Source organism: Indicator indicator, chromosome 2 (assembly GCF_027791375.1).
Source record: "Indicator indicator isolate 239-I01 chromosome 2, UM_Iind_1.1, whole genome shotgun sequence".
Taxonomy (NCBI): Eukaryota; Metazoa; Chordata; class Aves; order Piciformes; family Indicatoridae; genus Indicator; species Indicator indicator.
In genome coordinates, this window is record NC_072011.1 from 10,460,442 (window position 1) to 10,487,821 (window position 27,380).

A 27,380-nucleotide genomic window follows, 5' to 3' on the forward strand; every position below is an offset into this window, starting at 1 on the left:
TCCAGGTCCCTCTCCAAGTCACAGATTTCCAACCACACATCCCCGAGTCTGTATCTTACCATGGAGTTGTTGTGACTCAGATACAGGACCTGGCACTTGGCCTTGTTGAACTTCATACAATTAGCCTTGTCCCAGATCCCACTGTAAAGATTCCCAGCCCTCTAGCAGATTGACTTAGCCACCCAGCTCGGTGTTGTCTGCAGCCTTACTTAGGGTACACTGTCTCCTCATCCATATCACCAATAAAGACATTCGACAAGGCAGGCCCCAGTATTGAACCCTGGGGGGCACCACTAGTAACAGGGCACCAGCCAGATTTAGCTCCATTCACCACCACTCTTTGTGCCTGGCCATCCAGCCAGTTTTTTATCCAGTGCTTTTCATAAACCTATCCTGATGGGGTCTGATGGCTTGGTCATCTTGTAAATGCCCTGTGATGGCACACAGGATGACCTGCTCCATAACCTTCCCTGGCACTGAGTTCAGACTGGTAGGCCTGTAGTTCCCTGGATCATCCTTTTAGCCCTTCTTGCAGATGGGCATCACATTTTGTAGCCTCTAATCATCCGGGACCTCCCTGGTTTGCCAGGATTGTTGACAAATAATAGTGAGTGACTTGGTGAATAACAGCAAGTGGTTTGAGTGAATATTAGTATATTGTACTAGCTTTAGACTTAAATTGATTCATCTACAAAAGTGTGTTCTTTTCTTTTGCTGTGAGCCTTGCATATTGTTTCTATGTTATGCTTAAACTGTTTTCAGCAGATGTTAGAAAAAACTGCAGCATTAAGATTTAGGAATGTATGTGTTCCATATATTTCTACAAATTGGCAATTTTTTTGACGTTATAAATAACAGGAACAGATTGTAGATCTTAAATTACATTTAAAATAAATTGTTGATTCTAGTTGCTAAGATATAATTTTGAAATGGTGTTATTGTTCTGGATTGTCAAGTATTAGGGCATAGAGAGGGTTTAAAAGACTCTATTACAGTGAGGTCTGAAGTATTCTTGTCCAAACTAGTATCAGTCATGGCTGAAAATGGTGAATCTCCTTCTAGGTTTCACTTAGCTGAAATATTTAATGAAGCATACAACCAACTACTTGAATTTATTAGAAAACCTGCCTCCAGACTGACCATCTCAATTTGCTTTACTTGATACTTCAACTTTAATAAGAATTTCTGTCCACTGGTTAAAATTTCAATTGCAACATTAAAGTGGAGAGACTTCCCATTGGCATCTACCCCAAGTCACACAGCACAGGTATCAAACATGAGGTGCTGGAAGCTACTGTGCAGCAGGAGAATGATGATATAGTCACCATCATGGAAATGTGGTGGGATGCCTCACACAACTGTGTGTGGCAATGGTTGGCTACAGACTCTCTAGAAGGGATAAACAAGGAAGTAGAGGTGGAGGAGTGGACCTGTATGTCAAGGAGTGCTTTTGACTGTCTAGAGCTTAAAGATTGTGACAAAAGGGCTGAGTGTTTATGGGTAAGAATCAGGAGGAAGGCAAACAAGGCAGATATGATAAGAGTCCATTACAGACCACCCAACCAGGATCAAGAGGCAGAGGAATTATTCCATAAGCAGCTAATCACTATCGTCACCACCCCCTGCTCTTATGGCAGACCTCAACTTATTTCTGCTGGAAATACAATGTGGTAAAGAAGAAAGAGTCTAAGATGTTCCTGGAATGCGTGGAAGATAACTTTGTGTCACAGCTGATGAGTGAGTGGGAGTGAGCTGAGGAGGTGATCCACTGGACTTGTTGTTTGTGAATAGAGAAGGACTTGTGGGTGGTGTAACAGCTGGAGGCCATCTTGGGTGTAATAATCATGATAGAGTTTTCAATTATGGGAGAAGGAAAGAGGGTTGTCAGCAGAACTGCTGCCTTGGACTTCTGGAAGGCAGCCTTCGACCCGTTTATGACACTGTTTGACAGAGTGCATTGGGAAGCAGTTCTGAAGTACAAAGGAGCCCAGGAAGGCTGAATATTCTTCAAGAAGAAAATCTTTAAGGTGCAGGCTATCACCACAAGCTGAAAGATGAGCGGCAGGGAAGAAGACAGACCTGGCTGAACAGGGAGCTTTGGCTGGAACTCGGGAATAAAAGCTAAGTCTATGGCCTATGGAAGAAGAGGCAGGCTATGCAGGGAGAAAATTAGGAAGGCCAAAGCCCAAGTAGAACTTAATCTGGCTGCTGCTGCACAAGACAATAAAAAAGTGTTTCTAAAAATACATTTGCAACAAAAGAAGGGCTAAGGTGAATCTCCATTCCTTATTGGGAAACACAGTGACAAAAGATGAGGAATCTCTACTCAGTCTTTAATAGTAAAACCAGCTGTTCTCTGAGTGCCCAGACCCCTGAGCTGACAGACAGGGACAGGAAGAATGAAGCTCTCATAATCCAAGGGGGAACGGTCAGTGACCTGTTGCATCATGTAGATACACACAAGTCTCTGGGGCCAAATGAAATCCACCCAAGGGTACTGAGGAAGCTGACAGAAGTGCTCACCAGGCCACTTGCAATCGTTTATCAGCAGTCTGACCTAACTAGATTGGTCCCAGCTGAATGGAGATTGACATATGTGATATCCATGTACAAGCAGGTCCAGAAAGAAGATGGGGAGCTACAGACATGACAGTCTGATCTTAATGCCAGGAAAGGTCATGGAACAGATCATCTGCAGCATGTAGAGAATAACCAAGCAATCACAACCAGTTAGCATGGGTTTATGAAGGGCAGGCCCTGCATGACTAGCATGATCTCCTTTTATGACAAGATGACCTGCTTAGTAGACAATGGAAAAGTTGTGCATGTTATCTGCTTGGACTCAGGTAAAGTATTTGACACCATTTAACCCAGCATTCTCCTGGAGAAACTGGCAGCTCAAGGTTTGGGTGGGCGTACTCTCACTGGGTAAAAAACTGGCCAGACTCAAAGAGTTGTGGTAAACAGTTGTATCCAGTTGGTGGCTGGGCCCAAGTGTTCCCCAGGGCTCAGTGTTGGGATCTATGCTGTTTAGTATCTTTATCAGTGATCTGGACAAGGGGATTAAGCATGCCCTCAGTAAGTTTGATGCAGATGACACTATCTTGGGAAGGAGCGTTGGTCTGCTGGTGGGTTAGGAGGCTCTACAGAGCGTTCTGAACAGGCTGCATTGATGGGCCAAAGCTGTGAGGTTCAGCAAGTACAAGCATTAAGTCCTGCAGTTGAGCCACAACAATACCATGCAATGCTACAGGCTTGGGGAAGAGTGGCTGGAAAGCTACCTACCAGAGAAAGACCCAAGGGTGTTGATTGACAGCTGGCTGAACACGAGCCAGCAGTGTGCTCAGGTGGCCAAGAAAGCCACTAGTATCCTGGCTTGTACCAGAAACAATGCGGCCAGCAGGAACAGGGAAGTTATTGTCTCCTTGTACTTGGCCCTGATGAGACTGCATCGCTAATACAGTGTGTAGCTTTGAGCCCCTCACTACAAGACGTTGAGGTGCTGGAGTATGTCCAAAGAAGAGCAGTGAAGCTGGCGAAGAGTCTGGAGACCAGGTCTTATGAGGAGCAGCTGAGGATTGTTTAGCTTGGATAAAAGGATGGTCAAGGAAGACTTTATCACTTTCTACAACTACTTGAAAGGAGATTCTATCAAGGTGGGTGTTGATCTGTGTTTCCAGGTTAAAAAAATGATAGGACAAGAGGGAATAGTCTCAGCTTGCTCCTGAGTAGGTTTAGATTGGACATTAGGAAAAATTTGTTCACTGAAAGGGTTATCAAGCATTGGAACAGGCTACCCAGGGAACTGATTGAGTCACCATCCCTGGAATTATTTAAGAGATGTAGATGTGGTGCTGAGAGACATGGCTCAGAGGTGGATTTGGCGGTGTTAGGTCAATGGTCGGATGTGACGATCTGAGACACCTCTTCCAATCTAAACAATTCTATGATTCTATAGTTCTGTTCTGTGAAAGTGCAGACATCTGTGTGTACATTTATAAGAGGGAGCTTGAGCATAAAATAAATCAAGGTTCTATATAAAAGTCACCAACTTAGGCGGTTCCTCTTGTTTTAAAACATCTTTTTATATTTCTGAGGTTTGTAATAAACTGAGAATTCCTGTAATTCAGAGATTTGGACATCAGTACTTAAAAAGTTAGATACCCAAAAGTAGTCTCAAGTTGAGTTTCCAAACTTTTGGAAACCCTAATGCAAAGTTATGTTACAGGAAAAATTTTGCTTTTACAGAACTTGAAAAGATTATTTTATTTATTTTATATTTTATTCCCTCTAAAGAATCAATAATTTTTCACTTCCTAAATTCTGAGGGATTGGATTAGAACAAAAGATTGAACCACATCCATCTTTCAAGAATATTAAATAGAGTTTACATTCAATACACAACTAAAAAGACATAAAAGTCTTGAATAAACGTGAGGCAAACAAATTAAAAGATGCAAGAACAAGTCCAAGTTAATGTAAAAGAAGGGCTAGAGAATGCACTGAAAGAGTGTGCACATCCAGACTTTGATCCCAGTCTACACAGAAAGAAAATACCTAGAAAGGTCTAGTAAAATGGGCTGTGAACCAGGAGTGAGGCAGACTTCTTAAAGGACCTGGTGTGAATAGACAGCTACAAAACTGGTAAAAAAAGTTCATCAATTTAAAGTTATTACTTACAATTTTTAAAGCAGGTTTGAAGCCTTTCTACCAGTTCCTTCCTTTGTGTCTCTAAGTATATTAGATCTCCTAGAAATATCTTTACTGTTATTTGGCATTAGTGTATAAAAATCCACTTTCTTTGCCATTTTGGCATTGTGTATAGAAAGAACCCATTACATACCAGAAAATACTATCTGACCTGGGATTTATTATGAATTTTCTTCTAATCCCAGATTTCTATTCAGTCTCTTTTATTTTATCGCTGCCTGCCATTGCTACTCAATAAATATCTGTCAATTAAATAACAGAACCCATTAAAGTTAACATCAGCAATACCAAAAAATGCTGTAACAGTGGAGAGACTGGTCCAGCATATATGTTGAATAAACTGAAAAAGTAAGAATTTAATTATAAATGTGGGAAATAGCTTATATCAGTACAGATACTTAGATATAGATGGTAGAAATAGAGAAAAAAAGTCATTCAGGGCTTATTCATTTTTAAAACATTGCATGGCAGTTTGATTTTGTAGTTTGTGGAGTCTCTTAATTTTTGGCTTATTAGCTCCCATGGTCCTACTAATTCCGAGAAAGATTTACAAGGATCTGCACTCTAATGAAACATATGGAAATTCATAACACTTTCTCCAGGAACATCACAAATCTCCTCTGATGGCTGCTTTTCTTTTGTGTCTGGCCAGCCCAATACAGCTATAGCTTTTGAAAGAATTACTTTTATAACTATAGAAAAATAACCATAGTATGATATATTTCTGTCTTTTTTGGGGTTTGTTTGTTCGTTTGTTTTTTTAATATAGGCAAACGGAGATGTTTTTAAAAGACCAAATAACATAGCCCTTCATTCCTCCTCTCAAATATCCAAGATGCAACTCAAATTGAAAAACTCTAAATGTCAGTCATCACCCACTTATATCTTCTATTTATTTCCCCCACTATGTAAAATTTCTGGTATGTTATGAATCCTAATAACTCAGAGGGTAAACTCATCTACAGTCTACAACTGCATACTCTCAGTATTCACATAAAGTAACATGGGTCATGGCATAATCCTAATGCAGACAGAGAACAGGTTTTGGAGAATTGCTAAAATGCCATTTCAGTGAAGTTAAGATACAGAAGCAAGTCCTTTTTACAAAGGCAAGTGTAACAAATTTACCAAGTCAGAGTCTGAATCATTCTCACTGCTTTTACTGATGCTGTAACAGATCCCAGCTTAGACCTGCAACAGAATGGAAGTGGCTCTATGTAGTTCTGGGTTATCATGCTGATGGGGTAGTTCCCTGAAGTCCACTTAGCTGTTGCCTAACACTGGAAGTTCAATATTTACTGGCACAGAAAGAATGAGAGGGTTTGGCACCTCAGCATTGTAGTTTGTAGAACTCACTGTGGGAAATAGTTGGATAAACAAGAGGTACAGCTACTGTGGGAGAGATGCTGGAAGTCTCACCTCTCAACACCCTGTAGTCTCATGAGTAGAGCAGTGTTGAAAAATATACCAATATCAGTACACCATTCATTTGCTTTATTTCCCCCATTCTGGCTCTTTCTACAGTTCACTCAGCCTGTTCCCTGCTCGATATGCTGAGTCGGTGGAGGCTGCTGTTAAATACCCAGCTGTCCTCTTTCAGTGTAGAGGGATGTGTCTAATCTGGATTTATAGCTTCTGCAAGGAGGCAGGATATCTAAGGGGCTAAAGGCTATTCCTAAATGCACTTTATGGATCTAGCCCTTAGCAATTTTTCACTCTGAAGATTGTATAACCACTCTGTCAGAACCAGTAGGCAATAAGAAGGCCTAAATTCTACTGTTAAGGTTTCCAATTAATAAAACATAAATGACAATAGCTTGAAGCTTCCCTCCCCCGTCCTGAAAAACACAGAAGTGAATTATAGCATCTGGGCATTTAAGTGTGTGCAAAGATTCCTGGGCTGAGGCATGAATTAAAACAAAGGATTTAAGCAAAAGTACTTTTATTAGTAATAAAGGGAAACGTGATATCTAAGAACTGTCAGATGAGAAAGTTTGATACAAAATGATTTTTAAAAGTTAAACCAGAAGCTGCCTGTAAGCTGCAAAATAATTTTACAACTTTGAATGCCATTGGCAATAAAGTGGTGATAAAATTTGATAAAGCAGAAAGAAATGCACAAGGGAAAAATAAGCCTAACTGTACATACACAGGCAGGTACTACAAATTAACTATTGCTTGAGAAGAAAAAAGTAATGTCTTAATATCAGACAGCACTCTGAATACATCAAGTCAAGCACTCAGTATCAATTGAAAATGTGAAACAGGGTATTTGGATGATTAAGAAAGAAACTGTAAACAAAATAGAAAACATATATATATATCACTGTATAAATACACTGTATCGCTATATCACTGTATAAATACATCATACACTCTTATGTTGAATAATTCATGCAGCCCTGGTCATTCTATTTCAGAAGAAAGAAGGATAAGACAGAAAGAGAAAGAGAGACAGAAGGAAGAAGTAAATTCACAGGATCTAGGACAAATTCAGACTATTAAACATAGTGCACCCTCTGATTTAGGAAGCATTTGAACTGTACATATTGGATACAGAGCCCTGAAGATGTCTGGATATCAGCTGAAGGTGTCCCTAATCTGCAGGGTACAGGGGAGGCCCTATGACAAGACTGTACCCCTCCCAAAGCAGGACACCTGCCAGGTACACAGGGCTACATGGACTTGTTGTGTTAGTACAGCTCTTATAATTTTATGTACAACCAAGTGTCTTCTTGGAAAAGCTGATAGATAACAATAGGAAAGGATTGGCAGGAAAAACATAGGCAAGGTTAAAATAAAAAAAAAAGGCAAAATAACCACACTGTCCTTTACTCTCAGAACACATTATAATACTCATTTCCCCCCCCCCAGCTTTTTTCCTTTAACATCACAAGGCTACTGAGGTAGCTGGTATTAAATCCCTTCCCAAATCATACATCCAGTTCAAGTGTCTGAACTCTGAAGGTGGGTCAGAATGTAGTACTCAGAGGTTATGCCACCTTTTCCAGTAGAACTTATCTGGGTTTTTTGGTAGCAGAGGATATGAAGGTAGGACCTTCCTCAGGGCCAAAAGATAGTTACATACATCTTCCATATCTGCTATCATATCAGAAACAGAGGCAAAATTTTTCAAGATCAGTTTTGATATTGCTTTATGCTGACTTATTGCAAAAAAGTTTTGTATAACTGACTTAATGAGCTTCTTTCAAATAGGTAAGAATGTTATGCAAAAAATTCTGTATTAGGGAGACATACTATGACATTTCTTTGCAATCTCTTTTTTTTAATGAGATGTGTACTGCTACAAAACTTTGAGCTACATTTGATTGTAAGAGGAATTTAAGCAGTGTAGAGTTTGTAAGGTGATACCATGGCTATATGATTTAAATGCAGTGTTATTTCAATAATAGCAGAGAGAAGTTCCTAAGGTGGGCCTGATTCTTCAGCAGCTGCTGAGCATTGGGTTAAGTCTCCATACTTGGTATTTTCTTTAGTAGCTAAGTTTCTACATTGACAGATTTGGTCCTGGAAACCTTGTTGCTAAAATGGTACCCTTGAGGTGACATTAGTTGATTTAAGCAAAGTTCAAATTGAATAAATAACAACAAATTGAAAAAAATAATAACAAAAAACCCCAACTTGGGCATTGCTGCCAATGGAGAATCCAGTAAGTCACCACTCACTAAAATCTTCAAGCAAATGATGGACAAACCCAACCAGTTAAGGATTTTTGATAATACTTCAGCTATGACTTTCAATTGTCTCCTTCTCACCTAGATGAATTATTTGAACCCTATCCAGAGTCATCAAGATATTCTTAGACGAGGTCATTGTCTCCACCAGACAACACTTAAATCATTCCACTCCTAGAAGAGACTAAAAATGGGCATCATATTGATAAGGTGTCACAACAACCAACTTGATATCACTCTGGTGTACATTCAAGATGAATGACTCATGCAAAGCTGTGTTATCCTGAAGGAGAAGAAAAAAAATATCCAGCGCTTTCCTCTACAACTTATAAGAAAAAAGTACAACAGGTAAGCACCTATAGTACCCTAAACATCAATACTTTGCAGTCAGAAGTATCAAGCAAAAAGTGTCTATATTAGCCAGAATAATAGAATGCTCCATAACCACCAACAGTCTCTCAACTGTCATACCAGTACATCTGCCAAGCTACAACTATGTCTAAAAACAGTTTCACTGGAGACAGAAAGATTTGAGCCTTTCCAGTGTGCTTTCTGATAAACTTTCCCAGGCAAAATGGAAGAGCTGTGAGGAAGATTTAAATGGAGACATATTTTGCAGCAAAAAAATGGCTTCCTGTAAGCAGATCTAGTTAATAATTCTTCAAGAAGCTGGCAAAATGCCTTTTCTCAGGGAGACACAGAAACTTGTTTTGCTCTTTGTGGCCTAATCATTAGACATTGTTGATCACCATAGCAGAGGAGAAGGAAGTGAGGAAGAGATTAGACTGGCCACTTTGCAGCTTTCTTAGTCCTGATAATTCTTACCTTGGAAATCAGAAGATTTTAAAATGTCTGACAGATTGAAAATGGCAATTTTTCAGTTTTATTCTTAAAACAACACCAATTTCTAGGAAAAAGCCCCAACCAACCAGTCAACCAAACAAAGCCCACCAAAATGCCAATCCAACATAATTAAAAAACTTCTCAATTTTATCAGAAAATTTCTTGAAACTTCTTTTTCAATGAGCAAAATTTGACTTGTATTTTTCTTTAATATTAAAATGATTATTTTCAGCTTTAAAAGAAATTGATCAACTATTTTTCTTTCCTGTTCATTCAGGGTAAATGTTATAATTTCTGCTTCTTTCTGGTCTAGAATGAAAGGACATTTTAAAATGTCCTGGATTGGCTGGAGTACTTCTCAGCAAGAGCTATTTGTAAGTGGTAGCAAAGACTCCCATTGATTTGTCTGCATGAGAAAGGCTAACAGGATGCTTTCTGCCATTTGCTACCAGCAGCAGCATCAGTAGGAGTAAATCTGTATTATCCCAACTTAAACTTCTTCCCCAGCAGGTTCTTTGGAAATATTTGATTTAGGTGCTTCTCCTTCTCCTTTGCTCTTCTGTATACATTTTGTGTTTAAGAGGAGAGCTAGAAAGAAGATGGGGAAGCAGGGTTATATTAGTGTGAGGAGGTTCCAGGGCAGGCTTCCAGGGCAGCTTTGCTGGCTCTTCTCTCCCTAGCAGCATCACCATGTCCTGCTTCGCCATCCTCCTGAAATCATCATGCTCTTCAGGTGTGGTCTTTCGCTCTTGGCATTAGTTATAATCCTCAGTTTGTCAGATGTGTGTTCTGGCCTCTCCCATACACCTCTGTTTACTCTTCCTCCTGTTGCCAGTCTGTTCCTCCCTTCTTCTCCATTCCTTTCCACGCTTCTTTTCTACATTTCCATTCTCTAATCCCAACTACAGTCCTTATGAGCGTTAAAAAAATGCCTCATAGCGTTCACTGTGCCTCCAAACCAATCTCATGATCTTATGGTTATAACTCTTGTTTTGCTTCCCCTTTCTGCTTCCTTTGTTTCCTGCCATTATGCCATTTTTATTCAGGCTGCCATCTCTTCTGGAAAGGGATTTTTCTTGTTCTCTGTTTTGCAAAGCACCTGGCATGTTTTTGATTCTGTCAAACAAATAATAACAACAGATATGAAATTTGCAGTGCAGCAGAATCCTGATATCAGGAAGTAATAGAGGCAAATTACACTATCATTGTCATTGCCATGTATACACCACTACTTCACAAAAATTGTCATTGACTAGCTAGGTAAACATCAAAGATTCCCGAGGAAACACCTCTAACATTTAGGAAACATAATTGTGTTTCACACCGGATCTCAATGAGCCACAGGGTTGTATTTAACAATTTCAGTACTGGAAATAAAGGAAATTAATGAACGAGGTGCAGTTTTCCAGATGGGTGTTTGAGTGTAAAATTAAGGACTGGGAGAAGACTTAGATGACTTTAAAACAGAAAAGCAGGAAAAAGGGTGTAATGGGTGTGTTCAGTTTTAAACTCTGCTTGATTAAAGAAGCATACACATGGCAGTTATATTCTAGCATGTAAACTAATAAAGTAAACTCTTCTTTATCCTAACTGATATTACCAGAAGCTCTCAGTATTGCTAAAGAATCTTATAAAACATTTTAACTGGCTTGTCTCAGTCATTATATGATACTAAGCACCCCAAGGCAGTCTTTATGTTACTCATGTTGCCAAAAAGCCTCCAGAAAGAAAAGGAAATAAAAAGATGTGGATTTTATTGCACATTTAGTGACAGGCTAGTTATAGGACATCTCTAAAATAATATAGCTTTAGGACTAATGGATGCAGGCCAGGAGTGAATAGAAATTATTTCACATGTGCTTAGCAATATCTTAACTAAATTATTTGAAAATTCATGAGAGAAATGCAATTTATTATAGACATTGAGACAAGCCAATGTAACACTAACACTAAAGAAAAATAAACCAGCAGAGGAATATCCCCCTGCCATACCAACCAATATGCTTGCAGCTGATTCCAAAGTAGTATCTGTCATTCCAGCACATGGATTAGATTATTTAACAGTGTGAATCAAAGGGAAGATAGCAATTCAAGAGAAGAGCATTATTAATACATTGTAACATGCCATACATCTCTGTCACCGAACTGGACAAAATGGGAGCAGATGTTTTATGATAAAGTGAGAAGAGGATCTGACAATATTAATAGCCATAATATCAGAGGCTTATTTAAAAAAAAACAAAAACAAAAAACAAAAAACTGAAAAGCTAGAGGAAGCAATCTGGAGGGACAGAATAATTTTTTCCTGTTTCTTGTGTAGTGTCTTAGGGACTTATTTTACGTTAAGGGAAGGTATTAACTAAGCTAAATCTCACTTCTATTAGTGGGGTTTTTTTTTTATACCTGCCCTTTGGAACCCTAGTAATGCAAGGAATGCATGAGAAAAGAATGTAGCAAAAACTAACCCTGAGGAGAAACCCTTTCCAAAAGGAAGGCTTTTGACTCTGATAGAGTCTTTTTGCTCTTTGGAAGACAAGTAGGTCTTTGAATTAGTAAAAATGATTGACAAGAACTTATTCAGAGCTAAAGGGAAAAAAGGAAATGGTAATCACAAACAGCACTTAGATGCATAGGTATTGAAAACATCAGGCTATATTTATATTGATTCTGTCTCTAGTGAGATTTCTTTTGGCCAGCACCAGGACAAAAGGTCTCCAGTTCAAGAGATTCATGAGATAGTGTACATATACTCTGGACTGTGGGATGGCTTGACTCTGAACTACACCTGGTTCTCACTGCCACGTACTGGTTTCACCAGAGCAAAGATCAAGTGCAAGCTAAAAAGTATGAAACATCAATAAATGGGAGATGAAGATCTTGTTTGACATATAGCAAACAGATTAATAATTTCCTTGCATCTGTATGACCTAGCTACTGATTATCATAATGATTCGTTATTAGCAGCTCTGCTATCCAATGCCATTCCAGGCCTGAATCAGGTACTCTGTCTCCCTGGAAAGAGTTAAAAAAAAAAATAATCTGGAGAAACTGAAGGCCAGTTAAAGACAGTGGATAAATTGGATGACAAGCCCTACTGAGTTGAGGATACGGCTTCAGTTCTCAAGGGATCCTGGGTATGCCACCATGCATCCCAGTAGTATATCTGGAGGTGTCCTGGGTAAATTACATTCAGGAATTAACATTTCAAAATCTTCTCTGAAAGTAGATGCCTAAATTCATCCTATCAACAGGAAATGTAAAAGAAGGATCAGAGGGATCATGACCTAAATCATGATCTAATAGCTGAATAATGACAGAATGATATCGTAAAGTGTGGTGCCTGCAGACCAAGATACTGCTCTTCTGGGACATGAGAGGCCACTCAACCCTTTCCGTAAAAGAAACTCCATTTCACTCAGAGCAGCAGTCTCTTCATTCCTAGAGAAGTGGCTAAACATCAGAGCAAGAGGGAGGGGATTTCTGGAAGGGAAAGGTATTTCAAGAAGGGAAGAGATTGTGCAGTGTAGGAAGGAATTTTGGAGGTAATTTGGGGTTAGGTTTAGCCTAAGCAACCTTTTTCCTGGAAAGCAGCTGCAGCTCAATGTGTGGCAATACATGAATACATGAATACCGAGTCTCTCCAACACAGAGGCTGAAAGTATCATGTTGGCTTTGTAATACCTTCCTGCCACCCAAAGCTTTACAGTCAGTCTTACTCTTTCTGCCCATTTCTAACCCATGACAATAAGTAGGCCACCCATCAGAGCACAAAAAAAAATAAGGTAAGCTTTCCTGGAACTAGACTTAAAAGGGTACCAGATAGGTGTTACATTCTTGTCAGCTGTGTATCCTGAACTAAGGATCACCATGATTCAGCTGTTGGTATGCATGAGGGGAGTCAGTCTGTTGGCTTGTTCTGGCCTTTGCACTAAACAAGGAGAGAGTGAGCTCAGTAACAGCTGGACATCACCTCTTGTGAGGTAGCCCCATAATTTCAGCAAACGCCTTCTACTAATTTACTTCATATTCATCTTCTTACTAATGGTTACTGACTTTATTTAATGAGAGTTTCCATCACCAAAAGGCCTTAAACCCAAACCCAAAACCCAATAACGACAACACAATAGCACTTATGGTCTAAGCACTGCCAATAAGAACATTCTGTTTTGCAGAAGTATGCTATGACAGCTCAGTGACAGACATGTATGCTAAGCTATGTAATTTCTGTTTCTTTAGTATCTAAAGTGAAACAGCATTAATTTAAACCTGAAAATTTAATCTTAAATATCATACAACCACTTCTAAAATCATTATGAAATATATAATATCCATTCCTCTAAGATTTTAAATTTAATTCATGTTCAAAAAAAAAAAAAAAAGAGAGAGAGAGAAATAAATTCAGCTTCACACAATCCTGTTTCAAAATACAAGTGTAAAAATGGTATTGGCTGCTTTGAAGACATACTTTACATGGATTTTTTTTTTTCTTTTGGTCTGTATTAAGATACTTTGATACACTGACAGCAGGTAATATTTCAGGGACTATCCTCACTTTTTCAGCAAATACTTCAGAAACAGATAACACAGGTAAAGCATTTGTTTCCATATGATTTTTATTAATCCAGGTATATTAATTTCATAGTATCCATGAGAAATGGATTAACTGATTATGGAAAGTATAAAAATCACAGAAGATAACTCCTCTTATTGCCCTGAGATTGTCTCCTTAACCAGGTCTTTTGATTTCTGCCATTCAGGTCCTTCTTAGATTGCACTGCCAATAGATATTATTTAAACCATACTCCTATTAGGTTGTATCATTGGAGCTATTGGGCAGTTCTGATGTTAAGCCTAACTTACTCAGTTCTTCCTTATTGAACGCCTCAACAACCTCAGTATATTCACTGTTTGTTGTTGTTGTTGTTTATTTTGACCAACACTAATGATTTCTATACTTCAATATTTGGACTGATCACTCTGACCCATAGTTTGTTGGTCCTAGATAGACATTGCATTTGTTGATGTTGCTGGGAAGGATGTTCCTTCCCTGCCATCATTTCCTACTTTGCCCAGGTGAGGCAAGGGTAAGTATTAATGGGTAACATCATCTGTGAAGAAACAGAAGACTAGAGCATAGAGCAAAAATTATTTTCCCTTCTCGTGGCTGGGGACATATGTTTCAAACACCAGTGGCACCTTTGCATAAGGAAACAAACATGGACACCTGCAGAGGGTCTTTGGTGTTGTGATACTCAACTGCAGAAAGAAAGGTACCATCTGGGAGACCACCCAGTGTTAGGTAAGAATTTTCACTGGATGGGAGGCAGCTTGTGGCTGAGATTTGCAGCAGAGAGCACACAATCTACCTGGGACGCTTTTGCCATCATCAAAAAGGATTTGTTCTTGCACAAGTTCAGATAACGTAGGCACTGAAACAAATCTTTGTCTTGAAAAAAGCACTACATAGAAATGCCAGGAAGTGGGGTTATTTTTCCTCTTCCTTGTCCCACTTCCTCCTCCTGGGAGTGGATGAACTGATGATGAGTGTGTAGGGAAGGTACACAGTAAGATGCAACCTTTCTCTCCACAATAGTAATCCATCACTTGTTCACAGTATTGACACACCAGTAATATTAACCAAAAAATCCTCATTAACAATCCTTCTCAGTGTCTTGCTGGCCCAATTTCTTCCTGTAGGCACACTGGCATGGATTTGAATCTAAGCCTGCCTTCTTATCTGGCAGCCTAAGAGAGTACAAACACTGGCTACTGCAGAAGACAACACCATTTTTTTGTATAGAGTAGCATAAGGAAAGACTGAAGGGACTACTCAAGCAGAACAACCATGAGAAAGACTCGAGGTGAAATGGACAGAGAGCAAGGGATCTGCAGTGCAAAGACACTGCAAGAGAAACACAAAGGCTGCTCAGTCACCCACAGATCCAGCATATCCTCTCAGCCTCTCCTTTCCTCCAGAAAGCCCCCCTCACTCCACCTTATCTCATTCTTCTGTTGTCTGAACCCACATTACTCTTCCACTGTTTCCATATGGAAGCACCAGTGTTGCCAAGACTAAGCAATAAATGACAGAAATTAGATTTGGTCTAATTCTGTTACAGTTTTTTTGTTTTTTAATCCTTATGGACTCATAGATTTTCCATTAGTAGTCTAGCTTTAAGGACAATGGCAGAGGATATCGTCTACCCAGAAAGCTCCACACTTTGGGAGGTAGAATGTTTTACACTGTGAAAGCTGTACACACAGACTTCCCATAGACCCAGCTCTTTCACTTTATGAACACAATCCTAACCACCACTTAAAATCTGTAATTTCTGAGTGGCCTTCTGGAGGTATCTGAATGAGTTTACTCAGTTCATTTTGGGCAAATCAGATTTCTTATGCAATTCACTATATGCAGCCTCAGTGGGAGATGATATTTAATTTACGATTATGACTGAAAAGAACACCCTAGAGAGAACTAATCTGAGATTCTTGCACCTGCTTACTCTTAAACCACACATGCATTCTTGGCGTAGGCTAGTTGGTCCCTGAGGAAAGGAAATTGAAACACATTTTCCAGCAGAAATCTTAAAAATGGGCATTCAGCCCTTCAGGAAGGCAGTGGAAACTGGCATAGTTAAACAGCTTGAATGATAGTCAAGAAATTGCCTGAGTAATGTTTCTACACATATGAAATGTGAGGGATCAACATGGATACAATCTACCTATCATTCTTGAGTCTTGCCTCTTCAAGACAGATATGGTTGTTCTAGTAAAACGAATGGATGACTTTTATTCTCACTGAGATAGCATCTTTGGAGCAGGAAGTTTGTTTCCTGATGTAAAAGGTAAACTCATATTTTCCTGATAATTGTAAGGAAATAATCAGAAAATAATTTCTATTGCACTTGATAGACCGTACAGACTCCTCAGCATTCCTTCTTGTTATGGACAAGGGGTTATAATGTTTCCAGTTTATAAAAGATTTGAACCACCCAGAGTCATAGAACTCTTAATACCAGTAGCACATGAAAGTCTTTGGGTATAGCTATGGGCTTAAGCACTGAGTGTGTTTTTCAGTGTTGGCCATAATATGATTCATCAGGTGATCTCCAAGTTGTAGTTTTTAATTATTAGTATTAATTATTATTAGCACAGTTCTACAATTGGTTATCTGGTTCAATTAAACACAGAAGCTTTGGTCCATGGCTGAATAGATGTTCTATTCCTGATTTAGCTCTTCTGGCACTAGGCATCATATCTTGTTTTGTCCAAGATTCATTTGGCTGGCTACACAAGTTTTGCATGGCTGTATCACATCATTTTTTTTTTCCCACAGGCTATCAAGACATCAACTATTTATTGACTTGTGGATTTTTTTTTTTTGGTGTCTAATTAGACTTTAATTTCACCCAATTTGTATAGTATCAGTGCAATCATTACCTTAGACTTAAAGAAAACTACTCCAAAACCTTCTGAGAGTAAATATCATCAGAGTTCATGTTTTATTTTCTGGCTTTTAATGTAAAATTCTCCTTTCATGTCTCTTTCAAGTCTGCTTGAATGAGCTGTGTATTACCAGTTGCTTTCCCATCTGTCTCAATTTAGTCTCTTTGACAAATTCCAATCTGGCCTGAGGAAAAATCAGAGTACTGAAACAACTCCACATTAGATTATTAGGTATATTTTATTAACGGTGTCTCTTTACTTAAAAAAAAAAAAAACTTGACACTTCTTAAGTCCCCTGCTAGCAGAGCCCTATGACTTAGAGTCATATATTCCAAATAGCTTCACACCCCTTCCTTTCGTTTCCCTCACATCTTCTGCCTTTTCACCAAGTACAAAAGTCAGTAGTTTCCTCTTTTAACGTTTAACCTTTTGTAATCTCACTGGACATAACCTCTGTCTGTACAGTATATAAACTCCACATGACTCCTTTCACTTTCAAACTGCCAAACCCTTATCCACCCTGAAAGGGCACTGAGAACTTCATGGATATTATAGACAGACTAATTTTGTCCCTTAGCTTGTTACAAGAGATTTTACTCCAAATGCATATCATCATCATCCTAAGTTACAAAACGTCACAAAACCAAATTCAGAGAGGATAAAGTCCCATAGACATAGCTTGCATTCTGCCACTACTCTTTTGTCAGTATATTGTGGATTTTATGCTTATGTCTTAATCACTCATATTTTTCAAATTCCTATATGGAATGTGCTACCAAAATGGTGAACCCAGTCATACCTTGGGGTTCACAGATCATTTGTTGGTCTGGGGTTTTCTTTCTTTGTTTTCATGTGTTCCCCCCAACCGCCCCCCAAATTCTTGTATGCCCTCCTCCCTCCCGCATCCCTCCCCAATAGTTTTTTTGCAAGAAAATTCAATTACACAACTGCTTATTCAGAAGTAAATAGAAGGCTATACTATGCAAACAATGAAGACTTCTGCTCAAAAGTAATTGTTGTCTACATTTGACAACCCTGGAGGGAATAGGAAAGAAAATAAAGGTTGCTGCCCAGAATTTCTTATTTTTCTGGAAACTTGTTGAAGTTAAGACTTTGAGTAGTCTTTGAAATCCCAAATCTACCATCTGCAAGTGCTTTCCAAGTTAGTGGAGGAAAAAATTTACTTGTTTCTACACATAAGTTAATTCATCATAAGTGCAATCCTAACAGGTCCTGAACATGAAGAAATCCTGCTCTGCGAGTTGCTCAGCAAATCATTGCACCAACTGCCTGAATACCCCTGCAGCACTTGCTGTCAGAATTAGTTAGGCAAGAATTTGAATTGTACTTCTCTTAAACTGTTCTCTTCCACAAGCACCCCAAATGTCACTTGTTTAAAATGAAACAAGCAAGCCAACAAACAAACCCCACCAAAACCCAAATGCGTATCATGAGTATATCAGTTCCTAACTGCATGCAGGGAAGTAATGCATTAAGGATGTCTTAGTTCTAATATGACACATACATATTTTTAAAAGGTATAGCGACCCTCTTTCGGCTGAGTTGGCTGTGACACCTTGCACAAAACCGGTGGACAGCTTCATGCCATTACTGGGCAAGAGTGCCAGCTGAACCTGCCCTAGTGGCAGGATGTCTCAGCATCATTTGGTATTATGGCTGTAGTGACATGACCACTGTCCCGGTAGTAACTCGAAGGTTGTGGAATTTAAATTGTTCTCAAAATTGTTGTATGTGAACTATTTAGAAAGTTAAGGACAAATTATTATTATTTTTTTTTTTTATTTCAACTACTAACCAATAAATGTAAAAAAATACCAACAACAAAATAAAAATAAACCCCTTTATCCCCCACATTAAAGCAATAGTTTTTGTAACATTCAAAACAGTGGAAACTATTTACCGTATATTACTATTACTGGAGAAAAGCAAAATTAATTTAAAATCATTTTTTCAGCCTCCCTCAGTGGATGCCAGATAAACCCAGCTTAAACAAATATAAAAACCTCATTTTAAATGGAGAATAATACAGACAGAGCTCCATTATTGAGATATTAAGGGCAACATTCAATCTGAGATACATTTAAGCATCTTTGCCTCCTGGAGATTTTTACATGACAAGGCTTTAGATAAACATGGTTCTGCAAACAGCAACTATCATATCTGATCACATAACCTCTGGACTGAAGCAGTATGTCAGCAAATATTTCTGATTATTTAAAATATTAAAGAACTGTAATTTACTAGGCAGGTCTTCCTCAGAACAATCATATTTTTTTTTCCCAAGAATTAATACCCATATACAAATAGCATTTAGATGAGCTGTTACAAACCTCTGAATAAAAATCATAATTAAAAAACCCAAAACACCTCTCTCTGTGATAAAGCCCAGTTGAAACACATCCTGGAACATACTGGTACAGAAAGAGCTGCCTTTCTATAACACTCAGTTTGTGGGGGAAACTGTAGCAGCCAAGGACCTACAGTGTAGCAATCAACTCACCTAACTTTAACTGTCTAGATATTAGATGCCTAATTTAAGCTAATCATCTGGGTTCCCTCCACAAGCAATGGGGATAAGCATTCCCAGAGGGAGATTCATCCTGCTTGTCATAGGCATCTCTCTTTTAGATGTATATAGATGGATAAAGTCAAGAAAATCAGCCTCACCAAGAGCCTGACAATCTGCCTTGAATGATGCACAATTTCCAAATTCAACGAAATCAAGCCAGAACTGAGATAATTTCTTTGTTTCATCATTAAGCCTTTAATTCTCCCTCTTACCCAGCTTTTTCTTCAGTTCCTCCCATCAGCTTTTTCTGGCACTTTATTTTTCTTACACTAGACTATGTTCTCCTGGAACCTGGGGAATGGCACCAACATCAATATGCTGCTGCTCTACCAGTTACAAATCCATTTACATGCGTGTGCTCTAAACTGCAGTAATGTTCTGAACAGACAGATAAGATAGGAGTATTGATAGTGATTGTGCTTTCTGGGTCTACTCTACCACTTTCAAATGTGTAAGAATCTGTGGCAACATTAAGGCAATCAAGGTGTATAGATGAATGCTAAAATACATTTACTATTCAAAAAAGATGGCTTAAATCAAACAAGGAAAATAAGGAAGCAATATTATTAGGGCTCTCACTACTACATACATGAGCCCAGGTCAACACACATGCTTTGAGGCCTCTGTGCTTCAGAGTACTGAACAAGTCCTAGAAGTGAAGTCTGGCCTCAGCTCGCTCTCATTTTGGGTTTGTGGGTTCTCAGCAACACCAGCACTGGTGCATTGCACCTTTAATCGCCAAGCCCTTAGAAACAATAGCCGAAATTTATAAGGAAGAAGGTGTCTGAAGACTCCTAAATTCATAGCTGGGTGCCTAAGCAGCAGCAAAACTGACAAGCACCCTGTGCAATTGTCCACAGATGTTCACTCCAGCAGTGAGGCACTTAGCATTTGTTATAACACAAAATGGATGTTTTATATTAAGAGTGCTCCAATGGCTACTCGAAGTGCCTTGGCTAAGTGCTTGTGTGCACTAATTTCAATATTGGACACCCAGTCCACTCTGCACCTTACTTCTGCACCACTTCTAGAAAATTAATTTTAATAGTTAAAAAGCCATCTCAAGCTGCATACATGAAAATAAGTCCATTTCTACTGAATGACAATCTAGTATGAAACAAGAATATTCACCTTTCTTTTTTTTTTTTCTTACTCTGCCCAAATCCAGGCAATAAATTAGGTTTCTCAGCATGACTGTAAAGTGCTGTGAATTGTATAAACAATCATATATGGACACTGAAAAATAACCCTTATGCACATTGCATTATATTTCCAAAAATATATTTACAGTCTATTACAAAGATTACAAATGGAAGTGTCTACGTAACGGGATTATGCTAGTTAAAAGCTTTTTACAGATTTTTGTTCAACAAAGGCAGGGAGGACAAAAAAATTAGTATAACCAAACTTGTTTTTTTCTAATTAAACAAATAAATAAAATGACAAATATAATACTGTACAGTGATCTAAAAAGAGGGAGAAAAAAGGAGGGGAGAAATGATGCATTTAAGTTTTCAATAACTATCTTTGGTCCTAAATGTGGGAGAACACATTATGTAGCACTGAATATACATGTTTGTTTGTGATGCTCTGCAAGTAAAATAGAAAAATATAGTGCATTTTCAATGTATTCAGAGCTCACTACACATAAATGTGTGTACAAAACAAGAGAGTATAAATAAAATTTACAAGGTTTACAAAGGAACATTTACAGGTTTTTTCTTTTCTTTTTATTTTTTTTGTGTGGATGCCCACATTATCAAACAAGACCAATTTATGACTGATCCCTGGGATCTTTCTCTATCAAAATCAATAGAAGCAGCCCAAGTCTCTTTGGAAGTACAGCATTTCATTTCTAGGGTAGTTCACAATTTTCAGATTTTTTTTTCTTTTCTTTTTTTTTTTTTTGTTAAAGCATTTCTCTGGTCCATCTACATTCCTGCAACATCTGTAAAGACACTGTTCATTATTGCTTATGATAGTTAAATATTTTAATTAAAAAAAAAAGTATCTAAGTAAACGGTGTAAAAAGATATTCCATTGAGCAGCTACTCTTGCATCTGTGTTTCTGATGAATGCCTGTTGTGCCTGTGTAAGCACGCAAATGCATGTTTGTTCAGAGCAGCAAAAGCTTGTAAAAAAACCTGAAAATTTTGAACTGCCCCTTGCCTCTTGCTCTACAGCTCTCATATAAAATTTCTGTCCCTATTCTGATAGCTGGACTGCATACAGCTCTAACTCCTATAAAATATACGCCAGCTATGTCTCTCAGATTTGCTGATGCAGAGTATTGAAAAAAAAAAAAAAAGTGATGTGCTCAGATTAAATGGTTTACATAACACTGGAGCACTGCACCCATGTTCTGAGACACTCCTACAATCACTTGTCCGTTCAATGCAGTGTCTCAGCAGGCTTACAGTTGCAGATCTACATCTTAGAATATATCTCACTTTAACTCTAGTCCATTAAAATCATCTTGCAAACAATTTGCTAAAAGTGCCTAGAACTACTTAGGGATCATTATTGCTTTTTTTTAATTTTTTCTTATTTTTTCCTTTTTTTTTTTTTTTTTTTCCTCCTTTTTTTCTTTGAAAAGATAGTATATGTCTAACCTTAAAAAATTCTTTAAAAAATATCAGAGCTCTTGGCAACTTGCATTTTCCTGACTCCCTGCCAATTAGCTAGCCATGTCAATACGGTGCTGATTTAACAAAAGTAAATGGCACAAAAGGATACCAAAGTTTGGACAGATATACATTGCTTGGTCATGCTTCTTAAATCTCTAGGAACTCAAATAATCCTTCAGAGGTACCCAGTGTAGTAATGTGTCATAGAATTAGCACTAAAAAGGTCCAAATATATAAACATCATACTAAAAGAAAGTCTTTATGAAGAATAAACACAAATGATTAAAAAAAAAGATTCAGAAATCACAGATTTAAGGAAAATATTTTGTTGAATTCAACAATAATATCATGATTTTATCTGACAAATATATTCTTTTTTTAAATTTTTATGTACATTTAAAAAGTCTATTAGATAAAAAGGAGGTTAGAGAGCTCAAGGTGTTTGTATGTTTATTCAGGTAGTACTTTGTTTATTGTCACTGCTGTTTTCCTTGCCACCACTGGTGGATCCTAATTCCCTTTTCATAAATTCTGGTGGCACTTAGGAGTTCAAGTCTGTAGGTGCTTCTTGTAGCTCTTCTATTCACTGCAGGAAGGACCCAGGAAATCAAGTGTCTTCTAGCAGCACTTCATATATACTGAAGGCCAGTGCTGTTCTCTCAGTCTGTCACCTCCCTCATAAGGGAGAAATGTCTATCACACTTGGATGCCAGTGCCGTGTAAATGTAGCATTTGTGCTCTCATAGTCTGAATGCTGCTCATGATTTTCTTTTGATGACCAACCAACGTGATCCCTAAACTCATCACATCCCTGGGGAAGATAAATGCGTACATTGTTAATTTTTCAAGTTAGACCGCTATTGTGAGTCAAAGCTACATAGTGGTCTGGGATACAGCTTTCTAACATAGAAGCTACACTGGAACCTCAGCTCAGTGCTGTGAAGTTTATATAGGCACTGTTCAACTTCTCAGTGAGGAGTGCAATTACATGGCAAGTGCCATGCAATTACACTGCATGTATCTCCACATCTGAGAATAACATCAGCATGTTTTGCACTAAGATAATACTTTATTGTGGCGTTTAAAGACACCCAAAGAAAAAGATGCCTCTTGTAAAATAATTCAGGTGGTTTTCAGGACAAAGTTATGTATAAATACAAGATTTGAGGATCATATTTGGCTTTCTAAAGAGATGCCTAGAGAAACTCTTTGTATATTAACCCATACCCATCATGCAAATTGAAGACAAGGAGCTGTTTCAATTCCACCACTACCAGTGCTACTGACCTAGTAGAAGCTTGTGGGCACTGATAATTCCCAAGCTACAGGCTGAGACCTCTAGTGATAACAGGCAGATAAGAGCAGGGTTTCAAACTTCAGAATATTGTTCAGAAACTTATTTAGAAAAGCACATCTCTCTGAAAGAGGAATTACATGTGTTTGACAACCACCAGGACAAGAATATTGTTTGTAGGGTGCCAAGAAAACCTGTTTAAGATGGCAGTACCAATACAGGCCATGCTAGCCTTTGGAAAATTGTTTTGCTTCTCTAGACTTTTACCCTGATGCAAAGTCATTTCTTGCAGGACACAGACTGCCCTTAGCCAATTAGAAGGAAATTCCACTTCCTAGAACACGTCTGAAAAAAGGTACCAATTAAGCAGTGGAGGCAAAGTGACTATTTTCCTATACATACATACTTTGAAATGGCCACATTCTTGCTCACATTCTATCCCCTGGGTGTTATTTCAATTGGTCTAAAAAGCAGGGAAAAAAGTGATGCCACACATAGGTAGCAGGGAATTTGCCCTTTCATGGAATACTCTAATATAACATCATCGGCTGCTAAACCAGCTCATTTAACCCCAAGTGCCATGTTTGTACTCAGGGTAAAGTTTTGAAGTTGAACATTGTGTATTATTTTACCTATAAATTCCCTAAATGCAAGTTAAACATGCCCAGTACTAACTTACTCAATAGTCATCCTGGCAACTGATTCAAGAGAGTTGTAGCCTGCTGCTGTGAAATTATCCTTATATCTTTCCATCTTAATAGCTTGTAACCATTCGCCTACGGAGCAGAAAGTGGTAAAATCGGGAGTGTTCTGGTCCAGAAGAGGGCTAATTGGTCTATGGAGAAGGAAAAAGGAAAGTAAGTTGTTTCCAAAGAGAGTAAAACATTAGGATGTATTTAGCATGGTGAGAGTCAAATAAGTTGGGGGTATTAAAAATGACCAGAGTAAAATCATTCTGGGTATAGCTCTTGACTACTCTGTAGCTCACAATACGCACTTCCTAAGTTTATTCACGTAAAAGATGAAAGGTCAGAGCAAGCAAAATCAGCCTAATAGACTACTGTTACCAACAAAAAATCAACACCATTACCTAGTGTCACAGCAGCTGCAACTAAAGTTGCTGAGTAACATAAAGATGCTATTCTTTCAAGCATCTCAGAAAATATAGTTGTAGCTATTCCTGTTATTCAATTGGATGGGACAAAACAAAGACAAAGAAAGAGCAGAGACACAAAGTAAGTTGCTCAAGGTCACAGCAAATCAGTCAATAGAAGAACCAGGAGTGGAACATAACCCAGTGGATACCCTAGTGCAGTGATCTAGCTAGCAGATCAAAAGATCACCATAATATATAATTCACCTGAAATTTATGAAGAAGCCATTAAAAGCTACACCGTAAATATAATGAGATGCAATCACTGAAAGGAAGTAAAGCCAGAAAATGAAAGGTAAAAATCTAGAGTGTAGCATGTCAAAGTACACTGGACAAGTGTGAGTATTATTAATTACTATTTCTACTGTATTAGTTCCTAGGGCAAGGGATGCATCATACAAAGCTACAATAGATGATCCTTGCTCACGAGACTTGATTTTAAGAAGCAAGGAAAATAAAGACTGCTAGAGACAAGAGTGCTGAAAGAGTGATGAGCAGGCAGAAGTTTTACCGAGAAATGTGTTAGTTTTGTGATATTTACCTTCATTATTTTGATTATATTTTTAAGACAGTCCTTTTTGGCTTTGTTCAGAATGGTGAAAAGAGAAGGGTAAATGAGGGAAGGGAAGAACAGGGAACAGTAGGAAGGAGGAACTGAGAGACATGTGAATTATGAACTGGAACCAGCCACCAAGCAGAAAATCCAGAACCCAGCCACATTTACCATCATAAGAACACAGACTAAAGCTTTTCTTACCTGCTACAGGTTCCCAGTGGTGTTTTCAAGCTGTTTGGGTTTCGAATCATTTTGTCCAGAATACCAACTATCTGCTCAAATTTCGGCCTTTCACCACGTTCCTTCTGCCAGCAATCTAGCATCAGCTGGTGCAGTCCTGCTGGGCAATCCATGGGTGCTGGCAAACGATAGCCTTCTTCAATTGCTTTTATAACCTAGTAGTCAACATAATTAATCATTTTTCATCAAGGAACATCTAAGGAATATATATTGCTACCTAGTTCAAGAAATAAAAGGGAAAAAATTAAAAAAACAAAACAAAACACCAAACAAATTTTAATTTACCATCAGTGCTTTGAAAATATGAGTCCACTGTTTTGACACTAGTATTCATGTTTTCAAATAATTCCCCTGACTTTATCTTTGGACTTAGTAAGCATATTGTTCTATATGTGCAGAACATAGCTATATTATCTAGTCAAGTAAGCAGTGGGGAACAACAATTAAATTTACCAAGACAGCAACAGATAGATTGATAAATGGAGTCATTTCAGAAAGCATTATTAGTTGCCCCCAGGCTTTTATGAAAGAGTGTGTGGTAGAAGTAACTGACTTGTAAATGGATAGGGATCTGTGCATACACATATAAAATACAGAAGCCTAAAGATGCTATAAAAGGATCCAAGAAAAATGTTTAGCAGACATAAAATGTTAAGAAACAAAGTTATATTCTATATCTAACCATGTTATATTAATGATAAAGCAGCAGAAATGTGCCATGTAAGAGAGAAAGCCCTGGCTGAATGTATTTTAATATATCACCTAAACAGAAAGGTAGATTTAATAAAAGATGCTGCTAGATTCTGATATGATTGTAGGAGAGCATAAATGTCTGAACCAAGAATTACACCCACCTGTTGACTTCCTTAGCCAAATCCATTTGGATTTAAGTTAAAAATAAAAACTGGTACAGTAAAATCACAGGAAACTGTTGTAAACCTTGAGGGCAGGATAAGAAAGCACATAAGAAAGCAAGGCAGATAAGAAAGGCTTGTGAAAAAGGGCTAAAACACCATTCATGGTGGATTTCAAGTATACTGACATTGACTGACATAGCAGTATTAGAATTGCTAAGGAAGGGTGCTTGTTCCTGAAAGGTAGTGCATGGGACTGTCTTCTCCCTTGGTTTGCACAGAAAGCAAGATCAGAAGCTATTCTGGATGTAGCCCTAGGAAGTAGATACGATATGATAAATAAAGTTGGTGAATATCCAGGGTTTAGCGTAAATAATATACCCTCAGATAGAAAATATTGCATAGGTTGTGTGAGGGAATGCAAAAGCAATGGACTGCAAAGCAGTCAGACCTGCAAAGAATACAAAACGATCTTCAAAAAGCTGGCTGAAATCCATGATTGTATGAAACCCTTTTGCAGAAAAGTTTTGTGAAAAGAGGAGGCATAGTCCAGTGGTAGGGCACTTACTCCAGGTTTGTGTGACAGAATGTCCTTCTGACCTCAGCGAAGCTGCCTCATCTCCCTGGGTCTCAGCTTTGTGTCTGAATATTTAGAATGACAGTACTGCCCTATAACTCAAAAAAGACTGAGAAATATTCAATTCCTGCAGTAATACCCACAACTTGAAGAATGTGTGTGGTGACCTTTTACAGACAGTGAAGTTATCTGTCAGGCAGGGTGGGGAGAGAGGATTTTGCAGAACAGAAAAATTGGGAGAACAGAACTATACAGGAAAGAAAATATTAAAATGAAAATGTAAGATCTTTTAGAGCATTAGACAGAGGTAAAACAAAAGAACAGCTCCTTATGCTTAGAAGCAGGAGTGGAATGAAAAGTGAAAAATAATCTGCAGTTGTGTAGGACAATTGGTGTGCTATGAAAAGTAATGCAGAAATTTCTGGCTTCTAAAAGGTGAAAGGTATGCTTCATGCATACTACATATGATTCACTACAAAGCAGTTGCTAGGATGTCAGAATGCAGAGGAATGAAAAAGGAGGTAACAGTAACACAACCACCAAAGATGTCTAAGTCTCTTGCAACGGGTAAGCTATTTAGAGAAGACAATACACTATATCCAAGAAGGTAAGGGATACTGCAGAATCAGTTTCTTTGAACAAAGATGAAACTGGGAAATATAAAATAGTGAGTTAGCTAGGGATGGATGGAATTGCTGACAATATACAAAACACTGGAAAAAAAATAAACAAACCCAAATCATTCAAAAATACTAATAAGTATTTTTTTATTTGGAGGGAAAAAAACCCAAA

The 27,380-nt window shown here is 38.2% G+C and overlaps 1 protein-coding gene across 7 annotated transcripts in view; it reads right to left on the reverse strand.

The window, feature by feature from the left end:
- Window positions 1–10,168: 10,168 nt before the first annotated feature.
- The window catches only part of EPHA7 (EPH receptor A7), a 165,242-nt gene continuing 148,030 nt past the window's right edge, over window positions 10,169–27,380 (reverse strand). For 5 of the 7 annotated variants that reach the window (XM_054392191.1, XM_054392170.1, XM_054392161.1 and 2 more), the window contains 3 exons: window positions 25,119–25,312; window positions 23,888–24,043; window positions 22,611–22,725 (listed from right to left, as the gene is read on the reverse strand). In XM_054392191.1, the coding sequence (XP_054248166.1) occupies window positions 22,611–22,725; window positions 23,888–24,043; window positions 25,119–25,312 (465 nt within the window). Of the gene's footprint in view, window positions 10,365–22,610; window positions 22,726–23,887; window positions 24,044–25,118; window positions 25,313–27,380 lie in introns of those variants that run through there. The other 2 variants (XM_054392149.1, XM_054392180.1) reach the window with 2 other exon arrangements.